Source organism: Castor canadensis, chromosome 1, assembly GCF_047511655.1.
Source record: "Castor canadensis chromosome 1, mCasCan1.hap1v2, whole genome shotgun sequence".
Lineage (NCBI taxonomy): Eukaryota > Metazoa > Chordata > Mammalia > Rodentia > Castoridae > Castor > Castor canadensis.
In genome coordinates this window covers 10,139,103-10,166,601 of record NC_133386.1, presented here as the reverse complement: position 1 = coordinate 10,166,601, position 27,499 = coordinate 10,139,103, and the positions used below count along the sequence as shown (strand labels likewise).

Sequence of the window (27,499 nt, the reverse complement as noted above, 5' to 3'; positions counted from 1 at the left end):
AAATTGATTTCGTATACTGCTACTTTGCTGAAGCTGTTTATAATGTCTAGGAGCTTTATTTTTTTTTTGGTGGACTTTTTTGGGTCTTATAGGTATAAAATCAATTTGTCTGCAAATAGGGGTAGTTTTGACTTATTCCTTACCTATTTGTATTCCTTTTATTTCTACTTCCTATCTTCTCGCTCTGACTAAGAAATCTAAGACTATGTTGAATAGGAGTGGGGAGAGCGGGCACCCTTATCTCATTCCTGACCTTAGGGGAAATGGTTTCAGTTTTTCCCCATTAAGTATGATGTTGGCTATGGGTTTGTCATATGTAGCCTTTATTATGTTGAAGTACATTCCTTTTATTCTTAGTTTCATCAGAGCTTTTGTCATGAAAAAATGTTTAATTTTATTGAAGGCTTTTTCTGCATCTATTGAGATGACCAAGTGGTTTTTGTCTTTGCTTCTGTTAATATGCTGTATTGCATTTAATGGTTTGCATATGTTGAACCATCCCTGCATCTCTAGGATTTTAGGGTCATGGTATATGATCTTTATGACATAATGTTGAATTCGATTTTCCATTATTTTATTGAGGATTTTTGCACTTATGTTCACTAAAGAGATTAGCCTGTAATTCTCTTTTTTTGTTGTGTCCTTGTCTAGTTTTGGGGTGAGTGCAATACTGGCTTCAATTTCATTGCATTTTATAGATCTGTTTAGATGATTAATACCCTCTGTTCAATTTTGGACAGTCACATGTATCTATAAATTTGTCCATTTCTTCTAGATTTTCCAATTTATTTCAACAGAGGCTTTCAAACTAGTCCCTAATGATTCTCTGGATTTCTTTGGTGTTTGTTGTTATCTCCTCCTTTCTCTTTCTGATTTTATTCATTTGAGTCTCTTCCCTCCTCATTTTAGTCAGATTTGCCAGGGATTTGTCATTCCTGTTTATTTTTTCGAAGTACCAGGTTTTTGTTTCCTTGATTCTTTGAATAGTTTTGTTTTTGATCTCTATTTTGTTGATCTTGCCCTTATTTTTATTATTTCTCTCCTACTTGTTTTGGGTTTAGCTTGTTCTTTTTTTCCTAGGAGTTTGAGACATAGCTTTAGGCCATTTATTTGAGATCTTCTTGTCCTTTTAATATATGCATTCATGGCTATAAACATTCCCCTCAGGACTGTCTTTGCTGTGCCCCATAAGTCCTAATAGGTTGTGTTTTCATTTTCACTAAATTCCAGAAACTTTTTGATTTCTTTCGTTGACCCACTGATTGTTGAGCAATATGTTGTTCAGCATCCAATTATTTGAGTATTTTCTGCTGCTTCTCTTGTTGTTGAGTTCTAGTTTTATTGTGTTGAAGTCAGACAGTATGCAGGGTGTTATTTCAGTTTTACTGTATTTGTTGAGACTTGCTTTGTGCCCTAGGATATGGTCTATTTTGGAGAAGGTCCCGTGGGCTGCTGAGAAGTATGTATACTGTGCTGTTGCTGGATGGAATACTCTATAGACATCTGTCAGGTTCATTAGATCTATGGTGTCTTTCAATTCTAGAATTTCTTTATTGTCTAGATGACCTATCTATTGGGGATAAAGGAGTATTAAAGTCTCCCACTACCACTGTGTTAGGGTCTTTCTGTGATTTTTCAAGTCCATTAGTGTATATGTAATGAACTTGGATGCACTGCATTGGGCTTATATAAGTTGACAATTGTTATTTCTGCTTGATGTATTTATTGTTCCTTTTATTAGTATGAAGTGTCCTTCTTTGTCTCTTCTGAGTAATTTAAGTTTGAAGCCCACTTTATCTGATATAAGTGTTGCTACTTCTGGCTGTTTTCAGGGACCATTAGCTTGGTAAACCTTATTCCACTCTTTCTTCCTAAGACATTGTTGGTTTGTCAGTAAGGTGGGTCTCTTATAAACAAGAGATTGTTGGCTCTTCCTTTTTAATCCAGTTTCCCAAACGGTGTCTTTTCCAGGGAGTAGTTGAGTCCATTAACATTCAGTGTTAATATTGAGAAATGTGTGGTGATTCCTGCCACTTAGTTGTTTTTGTTGTTTAAGGATTTGTGTGTTTGCAGCCAGTTCTGTGCTACCCTCTGATTACTTCTCTGTTCTTTTCTTGAGGTTTAATATTTCCTGTCCTGTCATGGTCATGGTTCTTATTGTCTTCTTTGTGTAGGATTCCTTTCAGAATCTTCTGTAGTGGTGGTTTGGTGGCCATATATTGTTTGAGTTTCTGTTTCTCACAGAAAACTTATTCCTCCATCAATTTTGAATGATAACTTTGCTGGGTACAGTATCCTAGGACTAAAATTGTTTTCTTTCAGTGCTCAAAATATGTCATTCCATGCCCTTCTTGCTTTTAAGGTTTCTGTTGAAAAATCTGTTATTTTGATGTTACCTTTATATGTTATTTGAGTATTCTCTCTTACAGCCTTCATTATTCTTTACTTGTTCTCTGTGCTAGTTGTTTTAACAGTAATATGCCGTAGAGAAGTTCTACTTTGGTCATGTCTGTTTGGTGTTATGGAGTCTTCCTGTACCTGAATGGGCATCTCTTTCTCAAGATTTGGGAAATTTTCTGTTATTATTTTATTGAATATATTATGTATGCCTTTGACTTGCACCTCTTCCCCTTCTTCAGTGCCCATGATTCACAGGTTTGGTCTTTAATGGAATTGCTGAGTTTTTGCATATTCCTTTAGTAGCTCTTGAGTCTTTTATCTAAAGATTCTTCTGGTTTTTTTTCTTTGATATCTATTTTGTCTTTGAGCCCTGAAGTTCTGTCTTCCATTTGCTATAGTCTGCTGGAGTGACTTTTAACTGTATTTTTTTTGTTTGATTTAAGGAGTTTTTTTTTTAGTTCCAGGATTTCTTTTGGGTTCTTCTTTTTTTTTTTTTTAAGTTTTCCATATCTTTGTTAAACTCCTCTTCCATATCTTGTTTTGTCTTCTTATTTCATTTATCTCTTTTTTAATAATCTCCTTAGTTTCATTTTGGAGTTTGTTGAAGTCCTCCCTTGAGTTCGTTTAATTGTTCCGTGTGTTCTCAAGTTTTTTATTTGTGTTGTCTTAATATTTTTTCAGTTGTTTTTGTATGTTCTTTTAAAGCTCTCTTGAATCCCCTCCATGAGTATTTCTATGAACTCACTTTTGAGCTCAACTTTGAGCATGTCTTTACAGACCTCATGGGGTTCATTAGACATACTTATCTACCGGGATCAACAACTGAGTATTCATTTTCTACTGAATCCTCTATTAAATTGTTAGTCTTTTGAGGGGTTTTATTCCCTGGCCTTCTTTTCCCAATGTTTCTGTAATGTGTCGTTCTCCTGTGTTATTGATTTGACTACTTGGGGTTTTAATCACCTGTTATCTTTCTCTTGACTTAATTACTGTGCTGTGACTGGCTTAGTCATTAGGTGGATGTTGCTATTTCTGTTCCCTGACCTGGACATATAAATTAGCAATATTAAATTCACTGATTCAATGCCAGACAAGTTATTTACATAATGTATTGAGAGCCCCTTGGTGATATTATCTGTAAGCAGTAGGAATTTTTTGGGGGGGAGTAGGGTAATGGTTGTTTGGCTAGAAATAGATACTTAGGTGTGTAAAAAGATGATCCTAGAGGAGGGAACAGAAAGGGGGATGGTGTGAGGAGTAAGGGATGTGAGGTGTGGAGATTATAGGGTATTAAGTCCCTAATGTGTGTTAAAGTGCTATTGTCAGGGATTTCTGAGGGATAGGAAGGATGGAGTAAAGCATAAAGTTGGTATAATAGACTGTTCCGTGTGGGAGGAGGTCGGGGAATTGGGAGGAAAGGGAGAGAGAGCAGAGGAAGTGAAGGAGAAGAAGGGAAGAGGGAGAGGCAGTAAAGAGAAGAGAAAAAAATGGGGAGAGATAATCTAGTTATCTGTGCAGCTCATTGCACAGAACCTGCACTCTGTCCTTAAAGTCAGTGGTGGAGCAAATGTGGACTGAGGTCTTACAGCACTCATCCTTTACTTGCCTCTGATCTCTCTCCCATTTTATAGATGAGGAAAGTGAAGTATAGAAAAGTTACTTGGCCTACCATCAAGGAATTAGTAAGGAGCAAAGCTGGGATCTGAATGTAGGTAGTCTTAACCCAGAGTGTGCACTATGACACCTGCAGACAGTTCTTTGATGCTCCATAAGAGGAGTTCTATAGGAGATGGCCAGGGTCATGGGGGACAGTGCTGTTCACCTCACTCAAGTGTTGTAGAGGTCAAGAAAGGCTTTTCTATTAATTGTGGAGGGCTCTTGAGGAAGTGGAGCTTCATCCAGTAGCTAGGTGATTGAGAGCCTTAGCTGCCCTGCTAACATTCTGGGCTGCCCTTTGGGTGGTGAGGACCATGAAATTACTCCACCTCTGTGCTCCTCCCCACCCCACTGTTTATTCTGCTCTGTGCTTACTACCTGCTCTTAGCTTTTAGTGTCCACTGTCATGCCCACTCCTCTCTTCCACCTCCTCTGCTGTTAGTGACAGATGGCTGTATTGTGAGACTTGCGTTAATATTTTTAGCTCTAACTTCTTCAACCTCCATGATATGTAACATTCCACTTTCTGAATATGTCTCAATTTATGTAGTTTATCTTGCTGGAAAATTAAAGTGTCTCCAGTTTTTGGCTGTTACAATACGGGAATGATCTTCTGTGCTTATAGAAATCTCCTTATGTACACATACCAGAGTATAAACCTAGGAGTAAATTCATCTTTAGCTTAGTGAGGTGCTGACAAATTGTTGTCTTATGTGGTTATGCTAATTTATATGTTTGGCCCTGTGTATGCAGTAGTATAAAGCATGGTTTTTTCTCTCTCCAGTGTTTTGTAATCATGACATCTCAGTTTGAAGTATCACTATTATCTAGTGTTGCCAAGAATTTTATCTAACTATATTATAAAGGAACTCAAGCACAAAAAAGAACCCTTGTCTATGAGAAATAATTATCTTGACATAAAAAAAAAAGAAAGGGAAGTCTCACCTTTACACACAAATTCCTTATTTAGAAGGAATGATGGAAATAGAAAATCAGCATTAAAATACCAGAGTAATAATAATTGCTATAGGCAAAATCCACCGATCAATGAAAAACCAACCAGCAAAACTTTTAAAAAGAAAAAGGATACTTTCATAACTTCAGATATATTCCCCCAGTTATTTGTACCTGTGTAGGGTCAATGTAGTGCCATAAGTTGTGAGGTATTCTTTCTCAGGAGGCAGAGCTTCACTCCCTTCCCTTATGTGGGGGCTAGATGTGGAGACTCCTGCATGAATAAAATACAGCAAGGACCTGGCCCATACCACCTTAGCCAAATGGTCAGTTTCACATCACCAGTGATACGTCATGTTGATATCATAGTTCCTGAGGTGATGAGATGTGAGGGGTACTTCACATCTGTCATATTCCTCCCAAAAAGCTCTATTCCCAGTTTAGTTTTGAGAAGACACTGAACAATGGCAAATTGAAGGACATTCTAACAAAATAATGTATGAGTACACTTCAAATATGTCAAGATGGTGAAAACCAGGGAATAAGTGAGAAACTGCTGTGAATTGGAGGAGACTAAGATGACATGGCAAGTCATTGTAACATAGTTTCCTGGATTGGACCCTAGAACAGAAGGAGGACATTGATGGAAAAACTAGTAGAATGTGAACTAAGTCCATAGTTTAGTGAATAATGTTATACTAGTGTTAGTTTCATGGTTTGGCTATATGTACTGTGGCTATGTAAAGTGTTAATGTGAAGGAAGCTAGGTGAAGGTGTTGTACTGTGTCTACCATTTTTGGTGTGTCTGAAGTCATCTCAAAGTAAAAAGTTTTTTTAAATTCCAGGGAAATATGTAGAAAAATAGTATGTTCGTATGGTTCAAGTGAATGGGGAAAATAGCAATAACCAAATGTTAGTGTTTTTCTAGAAACAAAACTTCCCTTTTTCCCATATGGACTCAGTATGATTTGTATGTTGTGTGTTTTCATGTTATTTTCCTAAGTTGCTAATTTGTTTGCAATTCCTATATGTCTTACTGTTTTAAATAATTTGCCTACTGTACTGCTGAAGAAATAAATGTCTCCTGAAGGCTCATGCCTTTTTGTTTTCAGAGTTTCTATGTGCTTAGCATTGAACTTCTAAGATAGTAAAATTTTTTACTATAAGAAATGCAAGAGACGGTTTTGGTGGCTTTTCTTTTCTGAAGATTTATGATATGCTTTCAAAGATAAAATCTGGAATCAGTCTAAGTCTTTTATATTTGCCGATCTTGTTAGTTTGTCACTTTCCTTTCAGAGCACATGGGTCATTAATATTTATGAGTTCATACCTGGCAACCTGTTTGTAAAGCGTCAACCCATAAGCCCATATCCCTCCTCCTTAGTGTCGCTAGGTGATTCCCCTTTGCACCAAATTCCTCAGGAGGCCTCATTGATTTTAGAGTAGAATAGATAATTAAAGAATATAATCTGTTAAAGGCTTACGTATTACTCATAGTTAGTGTTTAGATATTTTTGTGCTGTTTTGAAATTTTCAACTCATTTTGTCCATTGATTCTTACATAGAACTGGAATGAAAAGATAGCTGTATAGACTCAAGAAATTATTGAAATCTAGAAAGCACACTGCTGTTTAGCTAGATTCCTTTCACTTAATCCCAATTATGCACATTGTTGTTTCCTTATTTAACTTCATGTAATGCTAAAAGTACAGATTTTTTTAAACTTTTTTTTCATATTCTTGAATGATATCTGCAGTTTTGATTATTCAAAGTGAATAAATACTTGAGGATATGTTTTTGTTTTTGTTTTTCTTAAAGTGGTTTGACATTTCTTATTTGGCACCCTACTACACTCTTTTCCATCTTCTATGAGAACATTAAAGAGGTCCATCTTCTGGATGTATTCCTATATTGCTTGGCACAGCATAGGTGAGGTCAGTCCCTGATGCCTGGCTTTGCACTTGAGCCTCATCCTCTTCAGACTGTTTTTTGGCTAGCTGCACCCTCAGTAAACATGGTGATCTACCTCCCAGTCTCAGGTGCCATCCTTCCCAGGGCTGCAAGAGAGCGCCCTTCCCTCACAGCCTTGCCTGTCTCCCACAACAGCCCCCAGAAGTGCCCTTGTGGAAGACACACCATTCTGTATGCTGTAATACTTACTGACTCAGCCCTTTACCATAGAATTTTCTGCATTTTTACCATGTCTCTTCATTGAGACTCCATGACAGAAGGACATTTTACGTGTACAAGCCCACATAGCACCAACCAACTGAAGTATGAAATGTCATCCACATGTGTAAACTGCCTTTGTCCTTTCCCTCACCCCACAGCCCCAGGTACATACCTTAGATGGGGCATGCGTGCCTAAAGGTGACTTTCCCTGAGTTATTCCACAGTCTCACTTTGTTACACAGCTTTAATTTCATCAAGATGCTATAATTTGTATTTAAAATGCCATTGTTCTTGGAGTAATTAATGAGCAGCACTTATTAACACATGAATCTTTCAGTTTTTCTGCACTGGCTTAGACTTTGTTAGGAGGAAAGGTCTTAACCTTTGTCTATGTTGGACTATGGAATCAAGTGAATATTTTGACTTGTAGGAACAGTGAGCTGCACCTAACAAGATGCTATAATTTACCCATGTAAGGAAATACACATAATATCTCAGAAGTGCTAAATCATAGTAGTGAGTCCTTGCTAAAATCAACATTATCGTGTTCTCGTTGCTTTTATTTGTAAGACTAGTCCTGGAAGTCTTAACCAAGAAGGGCAGTGTTATTTCCAGATGAAGGTTCATTCCAAATTCCATATAACCAAAGCAATATATACACTTTCTTATCTAGTTATTTTTATGGTCAGTACTCCCCATGCTGTGTTAAAAGGTCTCTTTGTTATTCTTTCTAGTCTACACAGCTTCTGGAAATTGTTGTTAGTAGTGAAAGAGCAGAGCATCTCCCTGGCAGAGATCAAAAACAGAGAATATTTTAGGAACCCCCCCAAGGCCCATGCAATGGAAAAAAAAAATCTCATCATGATGCATATTTCATACTTACCTTGATACCAACTCTGAATTTAGACTGCAGCACACTTCATACCAAGAGTTTCACCCAAAGACCTTTGAGGATAGCTTTTACTTAGGTGTTAATTCAAAAAAAAAACAAAAAAGGATATATAGCCATCATGATAATATTTATGTATAATAGTGTGCTTAACTGTGGATCCTGTTTTTTCATCATGTCAGTTTAGTTGATTGTTCTGTAACTGTTCCCTTAAAATGAGAATTACCCATGTGGAATCTTTGCTTGAGAAGGAATGCAGATGAATCAGGAAAAAGTCATTTTGCAAAAAGTGGTTCTTAACTACCTCTCATGTCTCTTAACATGAATTTTGCCACATAAATTTTTCTTGTATTGTGCTTTGTTTTCAGTCATTTGTGGAACTTGTGACTGTTTTAAAATTAAACTTTTAAAGTTTAAACTTTTAGGTTTTAAATTAAACTTTTTTTCCTAGTTGACCTCACACATCTTACAGCTATGCATTATATATATTGTCACATATAATGAAGGGATAAATATTTGGGCATGTTTAAAAAGATGTGTATAACTTGGAAGTCTGGTTTTAAGGGCTAAAAATTAGTGGTTGGAAGGATTTTCTTTGTGAACTTTTGTCTTTCTGGTGTCTTTGTATTTTTCTCATTTAGACAGGAAGTCTAAGTTTTTGACTCATTTGCTGTCTGGACAAATGAGAACAGCAGGGACTTCTGTAAATATCATGAAATAAAGAATTACAGCATGCATTTGAGAAGAAGCTTAGAAATTTGAAAATTAAACAGTCACTGTAAGGATTCTCCTCTTGTGTGTCAGTGATATTATTAATGCAATTCTAATACCAAGTTCAAGGTATCAAGTTTCTAAAACAATAGTTCCAAAATAAGGTGGAAGATACAAAGTCATTTTACTGTACATTTTGAAAGAACTAAGAAGCTAATGAGGCTGGATACATGACCTCCCAGGATGTTGATTGAAACAGGACTTTTATTGATAAATTTTAATAGCTGGATCAGTAGTTTTTAGTAGAGCTTTTGCACTAAATAATTTAAAATAAAAATATTTGCATGTGCTGAATTAATTCGTGTAGTGTTTACAGCTGTATTTCACTGTAGAACTTAAAATTATAAGTTCTAAAATTTGCCTGTGAACAGTCAAATTTCTTTTCTCTGCCATATACCTGACAGTCACTCTCCTTAAGAAAGTTCTGGGTCTACTTGAAGAAATACACACTTACCTTTCATGCTTAACCATTCTAAAAAGGAGCATAAACTCTTTTCTGCTTTTGAAGATCACTAAGAGACTTTTTGAAGAACTCCAAACTGGACTTTTTAACCTATGATTTAAACCCCTAGGAAGTCACCATGAGAAATCACTATTAAAATCTGAAACAAGAAACTTGTGCTTATTGCATGGATTGAAATCTCTTCTCTAGTTCTTACTTGGTGTTTATCCCCCCTGCTCTACTCCAAGCAAGAGATGCCCAAATGGGTGCAGCCCAAGGCAACTCGCCATCAGCATTGATCTACATCATCAACAAATTGTACACCATGACTTAGAGTGTTTGGAAGTATATTTGATTTTTTAAAAACAACTTAAGCAAGAGAGCACAATTTTCTGACTTATTCCCACTTGAAGACAGTAAAAATGGGATTGACTGAATTTGTCCTTTAGTAGGCTAAGTTATGCTAAATTGAGTTCCACCAAAGCCAATAATGTCTTTTGATGTAGTGAGTCATAATTGTATTAATGTAAAATATTTTCAGGGAGGTTCATGTGCGATATGTTGTCATGAGATATATACCTAATGTTGTATGTCTGTTTTATTTATGTGTAGATCTTTAAATATTCTTCCCATGCCTTCTTTGTGGAGTGTGTCTATATCTTCTCTCTGTCACTGTCCTTCCCAGCCCCACCCCACCACGTTGAATCAGAAATATCATTGTGCTGTATGCTAATTTATGTTTCTCTTGTTGGTGTCTGATAAGATTACTACTGCTCTCTGGCGGTATTTCATTCTGTGCCAAGTTTAACCTCTTTACTTGCCACCTGGGCTAGAATGAAAATTTTAAATGGACAGAGAGGGGTGATAACTACAGAGATAAAGTCTTTGCAGAGAACTTTCATTTAAAATATGTTTTAAAGTAAAACAAGCTTTGTAGATGTTTTAGAGTTGCGTTTTTTAAATGATAAATTGACCAGAGCTACATTATTTTTGTTGTGTTGGGAAGTGTTCGGTATTCTGAGTGATGTCAGATATTGAAAATTCAATTCTATAGTAGAATTTCACCAAAGCAAATTATAATAGCGAAAGATTGACTTTAACTATGGTATGCATGAGCCTATGAAATCATTGCCTCACCCTTCACTCCATTAAAAAAGGGTAGGATTTAAGGAATGCTGTGGGGCCAAGGGCTGCAGCCCCCAAGAGACCTCCCTGCAGTCCCCTATCTGCCAGCTTCCCAGCAAGATAAATGGAAGCACTGTAGCTTGAAGGTGTCTCTGCTGGAATGAGATGCAGTGAGCCTCTCTGTTCTTTACAGGCATCATAGATCTGATAAAAGAAGAGAGTTGGTGCCCTGCTGAGTAAGTTGTCCTCTAGGGGAGTGTTAGTTACAGAGCTTCTTTGTTCACGAGGCTGAATGCTTAAACCACTGTTGCACTTTCATTAGCCTGTTTTAAGATAGCCCTACATATACATACCCCAAGTACCTGCAGGTGGGAATATTTCCATATAATTTACATATAAAAATTATGTGTGTACAACAGTAATATAAAAATTATATCTTTTATTACTCTTGCGTTATACCAAGGTCTAGTCCGCACTGAAATTCTCATGACATGTGAACACGAAGAAAGCCACTGTTTTTATATTTTTCTCTTGATATTTCCTTGATCAGCTTGTTGAATAACAGAAATGTTTTTGATGCCTTTGCAGCTTGAATGAGGCTCTCTTAACACCCATCTGTGTCATTTTCTCAACCATAACATGGAATTTTAAGGGAGGACGGGGAAGGAATTTGTAGGTCATGCAGAGAATTACAAAAATTTCAAAGTAACATTTTGCTTTTTATGAAGAAAGATTTGCTTTAAATTATTTAGCTACAATTGATGGTTTCTTAAAAACTGAATCTGCAGTGTCTTTTTCTGTGTTTAACTCCATATGGAATGTAATAGAAAAATGGTTATGTATCTAGCCATCTACCATGTTTTCTCTAAAGAGACGTGGGAAATATTTTTCCTCTTGGGAGTCTTGTCTGATTGGCCCTTATTTCCTCAGATTCCCCACTAGTTAGGTGTTATTGAAGCACCTAACTAATGGAGGCCACCGCCCATTCTCACGGAAAGCTACCTAGGTGATAAGAACACTTTTAAAAAGTTAAAACCTACAGCTGACATTAGCTCAGTGTAGTAATGGGGTTAGTTTCTGTTCTTAGTAAAGTTTGTGCAAATCATCATATACACTGAGGTCTTTGTGCAGTTCAGTTGAGGCTTGTCTTAATTAAGACTCCCCCAATGAAAAGGCAAAGGCAATAGAGGTGACATTAGTATGGATGGTTCTTTGAGTCTGGGGCCAGCAAACTTTTGCTATCAAGGCCAGACAGTAAACATTCCTTTCCAGTATTGTAGGCCACGTGGTCCTGTCTGAGCCACTGTGTTCTGCCATTGCCCAGGGCAGCCCAGGCATCCTAAGGAACGGACATGGCTTATTCCAATGGAATATGGTAGATGTCTTCATTTCAATTTCAGATATTCCACAATATCATGGAAGTAAAAATATCATTATTTCATTATAATGGCACTTCGCAATTATTTAAAATTCAAGAATTTTTTCAAACATTTAAAAATGTATAGCTTGTGGGCAAAGCATAGCAAGGATCATGTTCAGCCCACACACAGTGCCTTGTCTTTGAAGGGCCACTGCAGGCTTGTCCCTTCTCCTGGGAGGCAGACACTGAAAGAATTACTCCAGATGCCCAGCCCTCTTCCCCACCCACAACCCTACCCAAGTCAAAGGCTGTGTATAGTGAGAAGTCAGCATGCACCTAGGGATGGAGAAAAGGACAAAATTGGGCCTTGCTTTCTCTTTGAGCACATCAGTATGTGTGCATGTTACACATCTATTAACTAAGTTCTGTTTTGAGGAATTCTGATGATTGTCTTGACCATTAAAGTATGACTTCTTTTTGCATGGCATGTAGCATGTTACTAGCTTAGTAACCTTCCTGTGTTTCTATCTGGCTTCACAAAGCAAGAAATACAGGGAGGTTATTTAATTCTGAATACATTGTATTTAATTCTGAAATACCATTGACACCAATAATCAAGTTGTATAGGAAGTTTTACCAGCCAAATATGTGTAAAATCATGCATCTTCAGGTACCGGAGCAGAAATATTTGTGTTTTATCCCTGAATTCTAAAAAATCCCATTTCAATTTACCTCATTATATTTTACAAATTTGATAATAATACTTTTTCCTTTCAGTCTACCCTACTGCCATTGTATTGTTTTTCATAGGCGCAGTTATTTGACATTGAAGATAACTCCTTTATTTTAGTTAGAAAGATGTATTCTTATAACACAAGACATTTTTTTCTATAACATTCTTCTTTTCGTGAGGTTCACATCAGCTGTATTTTAGAATGTATATTTTTATCATTAATAATTTTCCATTTAATTATAATAGATGGTCAGTAGACTATTTACTTTCCAGGGGATGAGGAGAATAAAGCCTGAGTTTGTTTTTTGACATTTTGGGGCACCCTGAAGGTCCGTGACCAGCTCTGTTTTACCTAACCCCTTTCATTCTCTCTAGGCTAGCTTTAATCTTAGAACCTGAAGGACTTCCCTTCTGTCTCAGTTTTGAAAAGCTCTAGTTTCAAAAAACTCCATAACAAGTGAAGTTAAACATTAATAAAGTGGAGTCCACAGAGGATGTCTATAGGATTGAATCTGCCTTGTAGGCAGTAGTATAGCCAGATATTTCTCATTTCGTTCTGCACTACTTAGTCCTAAATTACCAGGGTAAGTATTTTTTTATATTGCAACTTAATCTTTAGAACTCAGTCAGCATGAGAATCATGTTGGGATTTTGCATAACTGGAGATCCCAAGTCATTACTGAGCATCTGCTGGTGACAGTGCCCATTCTAGTCCATGAGGCACAGCAGTGAAGGGGTCAACATTGTCTTTGTCCACCACACATTCTGGTGAGGGTGCCAAAAACCATTTTCTCCTTTCTCTTTCTCATCTTCCCTTTATTTTATTTTTTTAATACTTGCATTCTGCCCCCACCAGTGTGACCTTCAGCAGTAACTTTGAATTTCAGTTTTGTGAATCCTTCAAGTGGAGGTGTTAATAACTGTGCAAAATTATTATACAAAGGACTTATTTCTGCCAACATGACTTCAAAGTGATTTATTTCCACAGTATTATAAAAATAAAATATCATTATTTCATTGTAATGGCACTTTGCAATTATTTAAAATGCAAGAATTTCTCACCACAACATTAGGTAAAATTCTGACCATTATTAGATTATAATGTCCTAGTCTGAAATTCAGTCTGCCAGTGTTGAATTCCAAATAAAGGGACTGAAGCATGTAGTTGCTCAGTTTATTGATGTCTTCATGTAGGACCAGCCTTCTATTCCTGTGGTAATAATCCTGCCGAGTGCTGCTTGGAACAGCACTGTAAACAGGTCTAACTGGCTCAGTGCTGGCAGCAGAAAGGAAAACTACAAGGATGACTTTATGAACGAGAACTGCAACTTTCCTCATTTTTTAGGACATGCCAGATCTTACAAGTTCATCGTATGAATCTTGGGCATTATTCACGAAAACTTTCTCTGAAAGTTTCAAATACTGTTTTGAGTGGATGTTGGTCCAAATATGTATTACTTAGTGAATTTGTGATTTTTCTTTCTTTTCTTAGGACCTGTCTGGCTCCATTGATGACCTCCCCACAGGAACAGAAGCAACTTTGAGCTCAGCAGTTAGTGCCTCTGGGTCCACAAGCAGCCAGGGGGATCAGAGCAACCCAGCTCAGTCACCTTTCTCTCCACATGCATCGCCCCATCTCTCCAGCATCCCAGGAGGCCCATCACCTTCTCCTGTTGGCTCTCCTGTAGGAAGCAACCAGTCACGATCTGGCCCAATCTCTCCTGCAAGTATTCCAGGTATTCGCCTTCTTAGTCATTATTCTCCTGTGTCTATGCTGAAGACAGATCTGGCCTTTGTCTATACTGCTTGCATTCCATTACTTTGTTTTACTGTTTAAAAACCTGCTGATAGGGCCACTTGTTAGGAGCATAAATGCATTCTCACTGAAGAGCATCCTACTTTAACCAGCCATTTAATAAAATGACCACCTGCTTTGACATTTTTCAGTTTTCCGGAAACAAAACACTGTTTCTTCTCTTAGTTATGTTTTGTAATGACTCTGTTAAAGAAGATCCTTTGTTGATAAGTACAGTTTGTTGACTGGTATTGGCTTATTTTGTGGTCTAGTCCCGATCTACCAGCGTAGTTTTTTTCTAAGCATTCTTGACCCTATCTGATCACATTCTTCACTGATCAGTGCCTCTGATCACACAAATGCCTCTGCTGGCACAAACTCATGTTCCAGTTAACTCGTGTGTTCAGTTTTTCATTTGTCCTACATCTGCTCTATCCTCTTCCTTTTTTGATGTTCTTAAGGTTATTTTTCAGTTGCTTCGTTCTCATCCAGCTTTTTCCTACTAAATGTCATCCATTTAGAACCCCCACCAAGTAATTAGCTTTCCTGTATCACTAAACTATATGTAATTTTTTTTCATTGCAACTTTTGCTAACATAATACAGTGCCAGAAAGCACTTCTACTAACCTGTCAGAATGGACATTGATTTGCTAATAAGTTTCCTCATAATTTATTCTTTCTCTTTTAACATTTTACCTTTATATTTTTATAAAATGTTTATTATGAAATATTTATTGAAATATTTGTATAAATATTTTAGTTATATTTACAAAAATATAAATGTTTATATTGTGGAATATTATATGAGCTTACTTAGGTAGCATGCAAAATATGAAGTACAACTATCAAATGAATACTCATGAATCCCCCATCTGGTTTAAGACTTGAAGTATTACTGATGCTGTTATATCTACTTGTATGTTCCTTTCTAATCTGTTCTCTGTATGTTTTTTTATCACTTTTTTCTTATTTTTGTCTTTTTAGAATTGTTTTATAAATGTAGAGTGTATTTCATTAGTTTATTTAGACCTGTATCCCATTTAGGATGACTATAGAGTATTATGCCCAAACCGAGGTACACTGGAGCATGTAAAGGAATGCTGTTAAGAATTACAGTAGGACAACATGAATAAACTAAGAAGGTCCTAGGTAAATGAGAAAATATTCAGTCACACTGTGTACAATGTGCTACCTCTTGCTTCTTTTACGTAACTTTTCTAAGATTCTTTTGTAATTTGGATATAGCTATAGTTTTCTTGTGGGTTTGTTTGCTTGTTTTTCTTTTTTTCTTTAAATAATAGCTGTAGTTTTAGTACATTTGATGGTACCTTTCTTTTAAATATATTTGTTTGTTCTCATAGTGATTATAATAAAACCTAGTTTTACTTGTTCTTAGCAGTGTTAAATGCTGTGACTACTCCTACTCAGAAGGCAATTCTTAGTGTTCAGATGGCATACCTACCTATGTGCTGGAAAGTTTTACATAAAATATTCCATTCTATGAAGAAGAGCTGATATTCCTTCTGAATTGGATCATAAGGACTTTAATAACCTCAACACAACTTTTCTAAAGTATAAAGACATTGTAGTTTTTAACTTTAAACCCCTGGAGTGGATAGTTGAAAATATGTTTATCATTCCAAATAGAGATTTGTTTTCATTGATTGGGTTGTGATGGGCTGCAGAATATATAGCCTACCAAAAAAGCTCACTTAGGACACATGACCCTGAATGATTGGGCATTAAGTTATATCAAGCAGTGCAGAGGAGATAATTCAGATTTAATTGGTAGCAAAAACCAGTGCTACCAGTTGTATTTTTTGGAGAGTAAAAGTTGGTTAGTGGATTACTCCCTGGAACAAATGCCATCAGTCCTTCCCAGAAACAACAGGTGTAGGCACAGAAGGGAAGACAAAGGCTTATATAGAATTTCTCTCTGCCAGCTTCTTTCTTTAATAGAAAGCTTTCAGCTCATTGTGGTGGCATGCACCTGTAATCCCAGCACTCAAAAACTGAGGCAGGAGAATTATGAGATTGAGGCCAGACTGGTCTTCATAGAGTGCTCAAGACCCGTCTGAGTCACATAATGAGATGTTGTCTCAAAAACCCAACACTGGGTGATGCAGCTCAGTGGTGAAACACTAGCATAGCCTGTACAAGACCACAAAACCAAAACAAAAACAACCCTTCTAGCTGTCCGGGAAATGTGGAAAGGATAAGATGTGCTGTTCCAAGTTGGCTTCACTGCTAGCTTCTGTGTGGTTCTTTATCAGGCTCTTCAGTGACAGGAAAGGGAAAAAAGTAGGCAGTAAAAAGCCCTACCTTTTTTAGTGGTATATTCTTGAAGTAAACTGTCTTTTCTGAGCATGACGATATGCAGTATAAATTATATAACATGACAAATAGAGAATTTCTTATTAGTGTTATTCTGAGAAGAGTAACCTTTTAAAAAAACTGATAAGCAGTTTCAGCATTTGTTAACTTTTTTCCCAAATGGAATTATAGTGAGCATCTGATCCCTTCTCTTCATTTTAGAGCCACTAACCTAACTGTATAACTTTGAGGAAGCTTCTAAACCTCGTTGTGCATCTGTAAAGATAGTAAGCCCATTTCATAAAGCTCTATAAAGATCAGCTATGTTGCAACATGTAAGATAGGTATATAGTGAGCATTCAAGTGAGTGTGGATTATTGTTGCCAGTACAGTTATTGTTATCTCTCCAGACTGAGACCTAGAAACTTCTCTGTAATTATTGTCCAGAGTCATTCTGTGAGTTTTGGCAACAAGTCTTGTGATTCCTCATCCAGTGGTATTCATGTATCATTTGGCAAACATGTCTGTGAGGTGTCCAGTGATGGTTTGCTGTGTTTACTGACGTTTTTCTAGAGGACTTCTAGAGCTGGCCACAGGACTAGAGGCACTGTTCATGTAATTGAGAATACTGTAACAAACAAAAACAAAGCTAGCCATAAAGAAGCATAATGTCTTTTCACAAAGTAGAAACCATTTTTCTTCTAACTAGAAAACAGGTCCACAGTTGCTCTTCTTGGCAGTTGGAACTGAGAAAGTGAGAAAAAGACCAGAAAGCAACTGTATCCCAGAAAATCATTGAAATTTTGCTATTTTCTCTGCACATAGAAATCTAAGCTATAGTTCACCTGTGCTGACTCAGATCATACCCAAGTTGATTTCTCTGTGGTGGGCAGGCACACTAGCATTCCAGAATCCTGGGTTATTTCTTGTTTTTTATTTTGGGGAATTTTGTTGTTTTTTTGTTTTGTTTGTTTTTGGGGTTTGGTTTTTTTGTTTTGTTTTTGCCTATAAAGACAAAATCAGCTAAATGTGAACAGTGCTCCCTTCCTAGTGGCCCTAGCCAGGGTGGCCACACATTCAGATTGCTGCTTGCATAAGACATGGGTCCCAGGGAAAGCTGGTTAACATTCATCCTCTTTTCTTTGGGAAAGGGCACCCTTTTCTTATTCATACAAAGGACCCAGGAAGCTCTCAGCAGCCTTGACTTAGACAATTTAGGAAGTAGACCAGGACTTGTATCCCAGGTTTGACTTGGTTCTTCTCTTTCTCTTTTCCCCCAGCTAAGCCAGGGGTGTTCAACTGTGATTTCCTCATCCCCTGCTACCCTATCCCCCTGCCCTATGCTGGAGATCAAATCCAGGACCTCAAGCTTGCTAAGCAAGCACTCTACCACTGGACTATATTCCTCAGCCTCAAACCTAATTTTTTGCTAGATGTTCATTAAATTTTATATGGTGCTATTTTAATGAAATCTCTGTAAAAATCTTGACAGATTATTTCTCATGGTGGTATACACTTGTTATCTTGGGAGGCTGAGGCAGGAGGATTGCAGGTTCAAGACCAGGCTGGGTATTTAGCAAAACCCTGTCTCAAAATATATATCATGACAGATTTTTATTGAAATAAATGTACTGGTCTCTATTTCCTTTCCTTGCACCTAACCTACATTCACCCCCTTCTTTTTAAAATTAATATATCCTTGTTCTCTGGGAATAATTAAATAAATAGAGTTTTTCAACATATATTATGTCATGTGTTTGTGTAAATTTGGTCATAGGTAATAAATCACACTTTGGAGTCAATCAGAAACTTAGTATTTGTTTTCATTTTTTATTTACTTTTAAGTAAATACAAATATACCTTCTGTTAGGGAATAATTAGGCCCATTTACCTCCTTCCTTTCCCATTGCTAGTCCTTATGTTTAGATATTGTTGACTGGCCATTAGCTGCTAAGATAATGTATAGTCTCCTTTCACTTGGCTCTAAGTCTGTATCAGTTACATGGAAATGTCATGTGGGAATGGGATAGTTTCTCAAGGCATGATTCTTAAACTACTGCTTTTAGAACGTTTTGTTGGAATTTTTATTTATTTACTATGCATAGGCCTTTTGCTTGCTTTCTCTCCCCTGCTTCCTCTGATCCCCAGTACCATCTCTTTTTTTTTTCTTCTGACTTCACTTCTCTCCCATCATGTCCTGTTGTATCTTGCCACTTCCTCTCCCTGTGTCACAGATTGATTCTTTCAGTCATTGTCTCCCCAACAAATTATTGTGAAACATTCTGTTTTGTGCAACTAATGACTGTCATGAGGTAAAACCAAATGGTTTTTTTGGAGGGATGGGTGGGAAGGGGGAGAAAAGGCTCTTCCTGTTGGTGTTTTCCCAGGATTTGTTAGAAAAGAGTAACCCCTTTTCTCCTCTGCCCTGATAAATGAAATTAACAGCAAATGAGAAGCATCACAGATAAACAAAGCCCAGTAAAGCATCCCAAATGGCTGATTGTGACTCTTCCCAGTGAAACCATTCCTCCATTCACTGCAGTTGCTCTCCTATCACACTGCCTAACGAACATGGTGAGTGTCTAGAAACAACTACTTTGAGATAGGGGAAGGCACTGGCCCTGCCACACCCTCACCCAGTGGGGCTTTTCCTTCCTGTACTCTTAAAAAGCAGGATGGATGTTTCCTGGGGTATGGAGCCACATGGATGTTCTCCCTTTGCGCTTACCTAGGCTCCAGCGTTGCAAATATCTATAGTTAGATGGTAAAGAATTCAGCCCTGGTTGTTTAATCTAAACAAGCATTGAGAACAGAAACTGTTCTCCCCCATTATAAATACTCTTGTTTTTCACTTTATTTCTCTTCCCCTTCACAGTGATATATTTGTATTTAGAGACCAAAATGAAATACCTCCATCTTCCTCATTGGTAAGGGGCATGTGTATGCATTTAGATTAAGCATCTCTAGTATCAGGAGCAGTTAATTCTGAACTGTAGGACAGGCAACATTTTCTCTTCTAATAAATTATCTCAGTGCATTGCACTTAGACTGTTTCTTCCCAGAATTGTGTGCTTAGGCTTAAGGAGAAAAGCCTACAACTGGATGGTTCTTACTCGAGGCCTTATTCCCCCAGGGGTGCAAGCTGACTCAGCACTCTATCTGAACGTACTGCTCTTGGCAGAGATTCAGTGGATGTTAATTTCACTTGTCACCTGAGCCAACCATTCCAGCTACTAACAAAGCAAAAATGTAAAACAAAAGTTTCAAAATGTTTATTTTGTTGAGCCAAGGCTTTTTGTCAGTTTTTCCTGCATGTGCTATAACAACAGCCGTGGTTAAATATTAAGAAGGGTGGTATTAACTGTTCATAGCCTCATAAATGTTGTGTTTGTAAAGCTTTGTTTAGACTCTTGGTGATAGTTTGAGTTGTTTTTTTTTTTAATGAATATCCAAACTATGACTTTTAATTTATAATGAATATATGAATTAATGGTAATTGTTAACTTATATAATGAATAACTGAAAATTCTTGAATAGATGTTTCCTCATTTCTACTTTTGGCATTTGACATGTATACCAAGTACAGTTTTAAGTCACTTCCATCTGGTCACAGGCCACTTATGGTAATAAATTAGGACCAAAAATATAGTTAGGTATTCACATTCACCAAATGGACATTATTTTTCTGGCCATTCTTCCTGTTATGGTGCTAGTATTTATTACTGCTCAAAGGAATATCTTCCTAGCCATTAGAGACAAAACAGAGTTGCATCAAATCTCAAAGTAAAAGTCCCTCTATTTTTTTTTTAAGTTTATGAGCTTTGCTCTGTGCTTTGCTGTTTGTGGTGGCTCACCCACCTCCCCCCAGACTGAATTCTGTCTGAAAGAGAGTGAAGGGTGGGTGAGGATGATTAAGAATTCAGAGACCTTCGAAGGAGGGCTAGGTTAAAAACAATCTTTCAGTGATCTCTCAGGAACTGCCCTCTTGCTCCCTTCTTTCTTTGTATACCTTTGTCCTCTACAAGCTCTCCTTTCTCTCCCTCTCCAACCAGCTAGCACCCCTGCACATGTGTCCTGTTCCCAGGAGACACCTTGTGCCCTCACTAGCTCATACTTCTGCCTTGCAAATACCTGCAGGTTCTGGGCTTTGAAAAGGCTTACATGGGTAGAGCTTGTGAAGAATGCTTGGCCCTTGTACTGTTAAGAACACTACTTCTTTGCAGTTAAGCCCTAGCTATGGAAGCTCTGTTCTGTCCATTCTTACATGGTGAGGCATGCATCCAGCGTACCAGCTCGCCGTAAGGAATCTGTACCCCTCAGATAATAAAAGCACAGTTCTGAAAAAGGTGGTGTGTACTTCATTTAATCTGGGAATAACTCCTTCTGTATTTAGTGTGCTTCCCCCCACCATCCCACCCTCCTTGGCAAAAGAATGCTAAGTAGATTTCTGTATGAGTTGATATAGCTTCAGATACAAACAAGAAGATATTCTGGTCAAAAAACTAATTTTCTTGCTTAATTTGACATTCAGACAAGCAGATTCTGCAAGGACACTGTAATGGGAAAAGAAAGATGAATTGCAGTGAGGAGTTAGTCATGGACCAGAGTGAGCAGGAAGGGTTTTAGTGAGAGGAAATGATAGTTCCTAGTGTCATTTGTCAAGATTAGTACCTATAAAATGAACTATGAAGGATGCAAACCACTGTCTTTCTTTCATTTAATCCATTCTCCCTAGATTTTTAAATCTTTTAGGACCAAAGCCTAATCTAGCTAAAGTTTTCCCCTTTTTAATTTATCTTAATAAAGCTCAGGTAAAACTGCAAGTTTATTTCTGTACATAAATGGTTCTAAGACAGTTTCCTTTCAGTATAGCATTAGTAGACTCTAAAATGGCATTGCTGTGACAACAGAAATTTTTTATTTGAATGTCTGCACCATTACCCTACCTGATAATCTTTTTTCAGAACAGCTATCAAATGTTCCTTTTTTGGCTTCTCTGGAGGTAAAAATCCTACAACAGCTTGTCCCAAGGAAGATACATGCTGCTTATTGGCAAACTAAGCAGGAAAAAACTTTTAAACACAAAGTGCCATTGATATATCCATGTTTTTAATCTGTGGCAGCACAGAAAACATCAATTCAGCAGTTCTACAAACCAAAGAGAACTTAGCCAGTATTATTCCCCTTACAATGTAAAATATTTGTATGTTACACAAAACAGTAATTTCCCATCCTTTCCAAATGATGCTCAGCGGCAGTGAAGAAAGCCACAACATGTTTTGGCTTGAAGAGATGGTATGCCACCCTGCAGGGTGCCATCACTGGAGGTGTGGTGCAAACTCCCCTTCAGCATACTGTCCTAGACACACCAAGGTCCTGGTTCTAGAGACTGCACACTTAGTATAGCAGTTCTCAGTACCTTTGGGAGAGGACAGGCTCACTCTGGCTGTTGTCCACCCCAGCCTGTCCTGGAAGCAGACACCAGTGTTCTGAGCCCCTTTCCCTCAGACAGCACCCCAGCCCAGTCAGGCATTCTAATGGTTGGGAGATAAGGATGGTTTCTGTTTTCCCAAAGCACAGGTCTTTGGAATTCTCTTCCAACACAATGTAAGTTAAGCCTTCCCTCCTCCTCTTTCTCCCACCTTTGGAATAAGGTGTGTCCTTCCACTTAAGCTCCTGTCACTTTGCATCCGCTTTCTCTGGCTGTGTATGAAGTTACAAGAAGCCCCTCTCACCAAAGCAGGACCAGGCACCCTCCTCCTCTTCTTCCAACATAGCAGCAACTCCCATGCTTACACGGTTGACTTAGTAGCAATGCCCACGTCTCCAGGGTCTTTCTGTGTTGTTCACTGAAGAAGCACTTCAGACCCCTTGTTCCCCATTGGCTTTTGTTTCTGGAGCTGAGTAGACTGTAATCGCTGCACACCTGTACTCAGCCAAGTCTTCTTGCTTCTTGAATTAGCTGTGTTCTTCCTCTGTTGAAAAGCTGTTGACACTGACCTGTATTGAGGACTCAAAATTGAGAGTTACAATGGTTTTATGAACTATTTTTAGCCCAGAAGAAAAAAATTTCAAAAACCAATTCACTGCATTTTGGAAAATGGAGGTAAAGTGAGTAGAGCATGGAGATAAGATGTTCATAAACTTCTGGTGTATTACTGTGTTTGCTAAAAGGTAAAGTCTCTGTTGTGATTTCCCTATCTTCTGATAACCCTGGAGCCAGGATTATAAGGATGTGTTGATTGATTATAGCGATTAAGTCTCTTACTAATCAGTTTCATCACTTATTCTCAGTTCACACTTGTACCTTTGATTTCTGTTCCATAACAGAGTGATGTGGGTTGTCATTGACTAATGAAGAACAGAATTGATTTAGGCATGAGACAAACGGAATGCCAGCACCAATCCTAAAATGCATTAATCTTTAATAATCCACATCTGCATGTTTATAAATGCTATAACCAGGGATTGTTAATGTTGATAGTATCCTTTCCAAACAGAAAGTGACATAGGAGTTTGTACTTGTAAACTACATGAAGCACATACAGCAGAATGCCAAGTATGGCCTTGCTGAGGATCCCAAATGTATTACTCCACTTAATTGTTTTAGGAAGAAAGTAGGATTCACTTTTGCTATTGGATACATCATCTGATATCCTGCAGCTATCCCAGTTCTTCCTTCCTTTCTCAATTTATCATTTTCCTGTTTCATTCCTTTATTCATCAAAATAGGCAACAGGCATGTTTCTAGAAACTGGGAGAATGCACTGAACATGGATGCAAAGGGCCCTGTCCTCATGCTGCATAAATTCTAATGAGAAAGACAGGAAATAACGAAGTATGTTCTTAATTGTCAGGTATTATTAGTGGAAAAATTAACTTCTTTAGATAGCAGTAGTTAGGGACAGTATCTCTTGGAAACTGATGTTTAAACAAGAGAAGTGAAGGAAGGGCAGGAGCAACAGGAAAAGAACAAGTCTAAAGGCCAGATTCAGCCTTGGACTTGGTGTGGGGGTGGAGAAGGAGACAAAAAGAAGCCATGGCTGGAGCATGGTTGAACAGGCAGATGGGAAACAGAGCAAGTGGCCAGTCATTACTAGGGAGTAGCTAAGGGTCAGTATATACAGTACTTCTCCCTCACCCATCATTTTGCTTGCTAAAATATTAAATAGAATATTCCAGAAACACAAAATCCACAATCCCAATTGTGCAGTGTTCTAAGTAGCATGATGAATCCCCCTCACCATCCTGCTGCATCCCACAAGGAATGTGAATCATCTGTTTATGTGACCACACTGTATATACTATTACCTGTCTTTGGTTATTAGATCTATTATCAGTGTCTTGACATTTGTGCGCAATTAACCCTTGCTTTAGTTAATAAGAGCCCTGAAATATTGTGATGCTGGCAATTTCAATATGCCAAGGAGAAGGTGTAAAGTGAAAAGGTGAAAGTTGTCAATTTAATGTAGAAAAAAACATGCTGAAGTTGCTAAGATATATAGGAAGAACAAATCTTCTATCTGCACTGAGCAGCAGAAAGCTCTGAGCCTATATAAAGACTGCAGTAAGGTATTGCCTAAAACAATTTCACTGTAAGGACAGGATGATCACTCAGATTCAGGAATAGGTTTGGACTGAAAACTGTAAAAATTACTAGAGAAGCTCCACCCACCAGTAAAGAAGCTGCTGCTACATGTCCAGTACACTTGAAGAAGATAACTAAAGAGCAAAGATACCATCCAAAACAAATCATCAATTGCTTTTCTTTAGATACTCATTCATAAAGCACAAAGGAAGTACCAGCACATATTTTACAAAAAGATTAACCCTGATTCTATGTAACATGTGGCATGAGGTATGATATGCAGCGAGAAGAATCTATGCACACACAAAAACTAAAAAAATATTCTGAGATAGAGGCCCTGTTCCCATAACTTTTATGAAAGTGTATTGTTACAATTGTTTTACTTTGTTGCTAACATCTTATTGTGCCTAATTTTATCATAGGTATTTAAGTATAGGATAAAAAGAGTATATGCAGAAGTCACTATTATCTATATTTTCAGTCTCCTCTAGGGGCCGGGGAGCCATATCCCTGTGGATAAGGGAGGACTACCTTGTATCATTTGGTAGGTTTGTTAGGATTTAGGAGTTTATTTTAAGTATTATGAAAAACCACTGGAACATGGAGCAGACAAGAATGGCAGAATTCAATATAAGTTTTAAAGGAAGATCTACCATAAGGGACAAAGACAGATGTGTGAGCCTTGAGCCATTACAGGACCCTAGGGAAGGTTGATCATGACTGGGTGTACACACAGCACAGCAGGAGTATGGGCAGAAGATTTTTGGCTGTAAATATTGGTGGATGGTGGCACATGATGGAGCAAGTGTTCCAAGGGAGTGTCAGGCATTTGGTTTTGACCATGTTAAATTTGAGATTCTGCTAAACCATCCAAAGGGAGATTTTGAATAAGCAGGTGGATATAATAGCCTGGATGTGGAGGCAGTGAGAGGTGCAAGCTGTGAGCCAGTAGGGTTTTAAGTGATATCCCATAAGTATCTAGCCTGTATCAGAATCCCCTGGAGGGCTTATAGAAGCACAAATTGCATGGCTCCAACCCCATATTTTAGTTCAGAAGGTCAGCGATTTGCAACACTAGTAGTGACTGAGTTGGAAGGAGAAATGCTTCAAGAGTATGGAAAGAAACCGCCTGTGCACAGCACAGCTGAGTCTCCACACATGCTCCTGAGTGTGCTTCAAAAGGAAGCTAGTATCTCAGTTAAGATCATGTAGTTATTGGTCACACGAAAACTTAGGGATGCACAGTGTACCGAAGGGCAGCATATGGACAATTTTTTCTGACCTTTCTAGAGTTAGATTATGGCTCAGTTGGAAGTAATGTCACAGGAAAATGTTCTTTTTTCATATTTACTAGCATATATTAGTTGGGATTTCATTGTGACATTTACATATGTACTTACAATATATCTTAATTTGATTCACCCCTCCATCATTCTCCTGCATGTCCTCTCTCCACCTTCTTAGAACAATTTCAGCAGGTTTAGTTGGTGTATTTTCATACACCTATACAAAGTACATCAACCGTATTTTCCTTTCTTCACCTTCTCCATTTACCCTTCCACTTCCTTTCGAGTGCCCATCCATGGGCAGGACTTGTTTTAGCTTCCTGTCCTTCTTTTTATGTGTATATTGATTATTAGGTGGGATTTTGCCATGGTATTTAACACATGTATATATTGTACTTTAATCAAATTAACCTCCTCTATTACTCTTTCCCTATAACCCTGCTCCCCTATTATTCAACAGCTTTCAGTGCATTTCATTCTGCTAGCTTCTTGCACAGATGCATATAGTTATTATTCACTCTCTAACATTCTCTTTCCTCCCCCTAGTCCCAAGTCCCAACACACTATTACGGTCATGTTCTCTCTCTCTCTCTCTCTCTCTCTCTCTCTTTATATATATATATATTTATACATTTATCATTTAGTTCTAGCTTCCACATGTGAGGGAAAACATGCCGCCTTGTCCTTTGCCTAGCTTTCTTTGCTTAACATGATCGTCTCCAGTTCCATCCATTTACCTTCTTACAACGTGATTTCATTCTTCTTTATGGCTAAATAATGCTCCATTGTGTACATATACCACATTTTCTTAATCCATTCATCAGTTTTAGGACATCTGGGCTGTTTCCAAAGCTTGGCTGTTGTGAATAGTGCTGCAGTAAACATGGGTGTGCAAGTGGCTCTGTTGTATACTGACTTACAATTCAGATACATGCCCAGAAGTTGTACTGCTGGATCATATGGCAGTTCTATTTTTAGTTTTCTTGAAGAACCTCCATATTACTTTCCATAGTGGTTGCACAAATTTACACTCCCACCAACAGTGTTAGGTTTCTTTTTCCCTGCATCCTCCCCAGCATTTGTTGTTGTGTTATTGATAATGGCCATTCTGACTTCGGTGAGGTGGAATCACAATGTTATTTTAATTTGCATTTCCTTTATACCAAGGATGCTGATTATGTCTTCATGTATTTACTGACCATTTATGCTTCTTCTTTTGAGAACATTGGGAATGAGACATGGGTGTCCACCCTTTCCACTTTATTTAACATAATAGTGTAATTCCTAGCCAGAGCATAAGAGAAAGAAAAGAGATTCAAATAGAGAAGAAGTAAACTGTCCCTATTTGCAGATAATATGATCTTATACCTTAAAGACCCTGAAAGCTCCACCACAAATCTTAGTTTTCATAAACACATTCAGCAAGTCGAAGGCTAAAAAGTCCATATAAAAAAATCAGTAGTATTCCTATACACCAACAGTGAACAGTCTGAGAAAGAAATCAGGAAAACAGTGCCATGTACAGGGGCATTAAAACTGAAAAAATTCACTTCTACACAATACACATTGTTCTCAGCAGCCCATGGAACGTTCTCCAAAATAGATCATATCCTAGGGCACAAAACAAGCCTCAGCAAATATATGAAAATAGAAATTATACCGTGCATACTATCTGACCACAATGCAGTAAAAGTAGAACTCAACAACAAAAGTAAAGACAAAAAGCATGCAAACAGCTGGAAACTGAATAACTCATTACTTAATGAACAGTGGGTAATTGATGAAATAAAAGAGGAAATTAAAAAGTTCCTGGAAGTCAATGAAAATGAAAACACAACCTACCAGAACCTATGGGACACAGCAAAGGCAGTCTTGAGAGGAAAGTTTATAGCCATGAGTGCATATATTAAAAAGACTGAAAGATCCCAAATCAATGAGCTAATGATACATCTCAAACTCCTAGAAAAACAAGAACAAGCAAATCCCAAAACAAATAGAAGGAGAGAAATAATAA

The 27,499-nt window shown here is 37.6% G+C and overlaps 1 protein-coding gene across 11 annotated transcripts in view; it reads left to right on the top strand.

The window, feature by feature from the left end:
- The window catches only part of Arid1b (AT-rich interaction domain 1B), a 404,160-nt gene that overhangs the window by 263,093 nt on the left and 113,568 nt on the right, over positions 1-27,499 (top strand). For all 11 annotated transcript variants that reach the window (XM_074071680.1, XM_074071697.1, XM_074071715.1 and 8 more), the window contains one exon: positions 13,995-14,238. In XM_074071680.1, the coding sequence (XP_073927781.1) occupies positions 13,995-14,238 (244 nt within the window). The remainder of the gene's footprint in view (positions 1-13,994; positions 14,239-27,499) is intronic.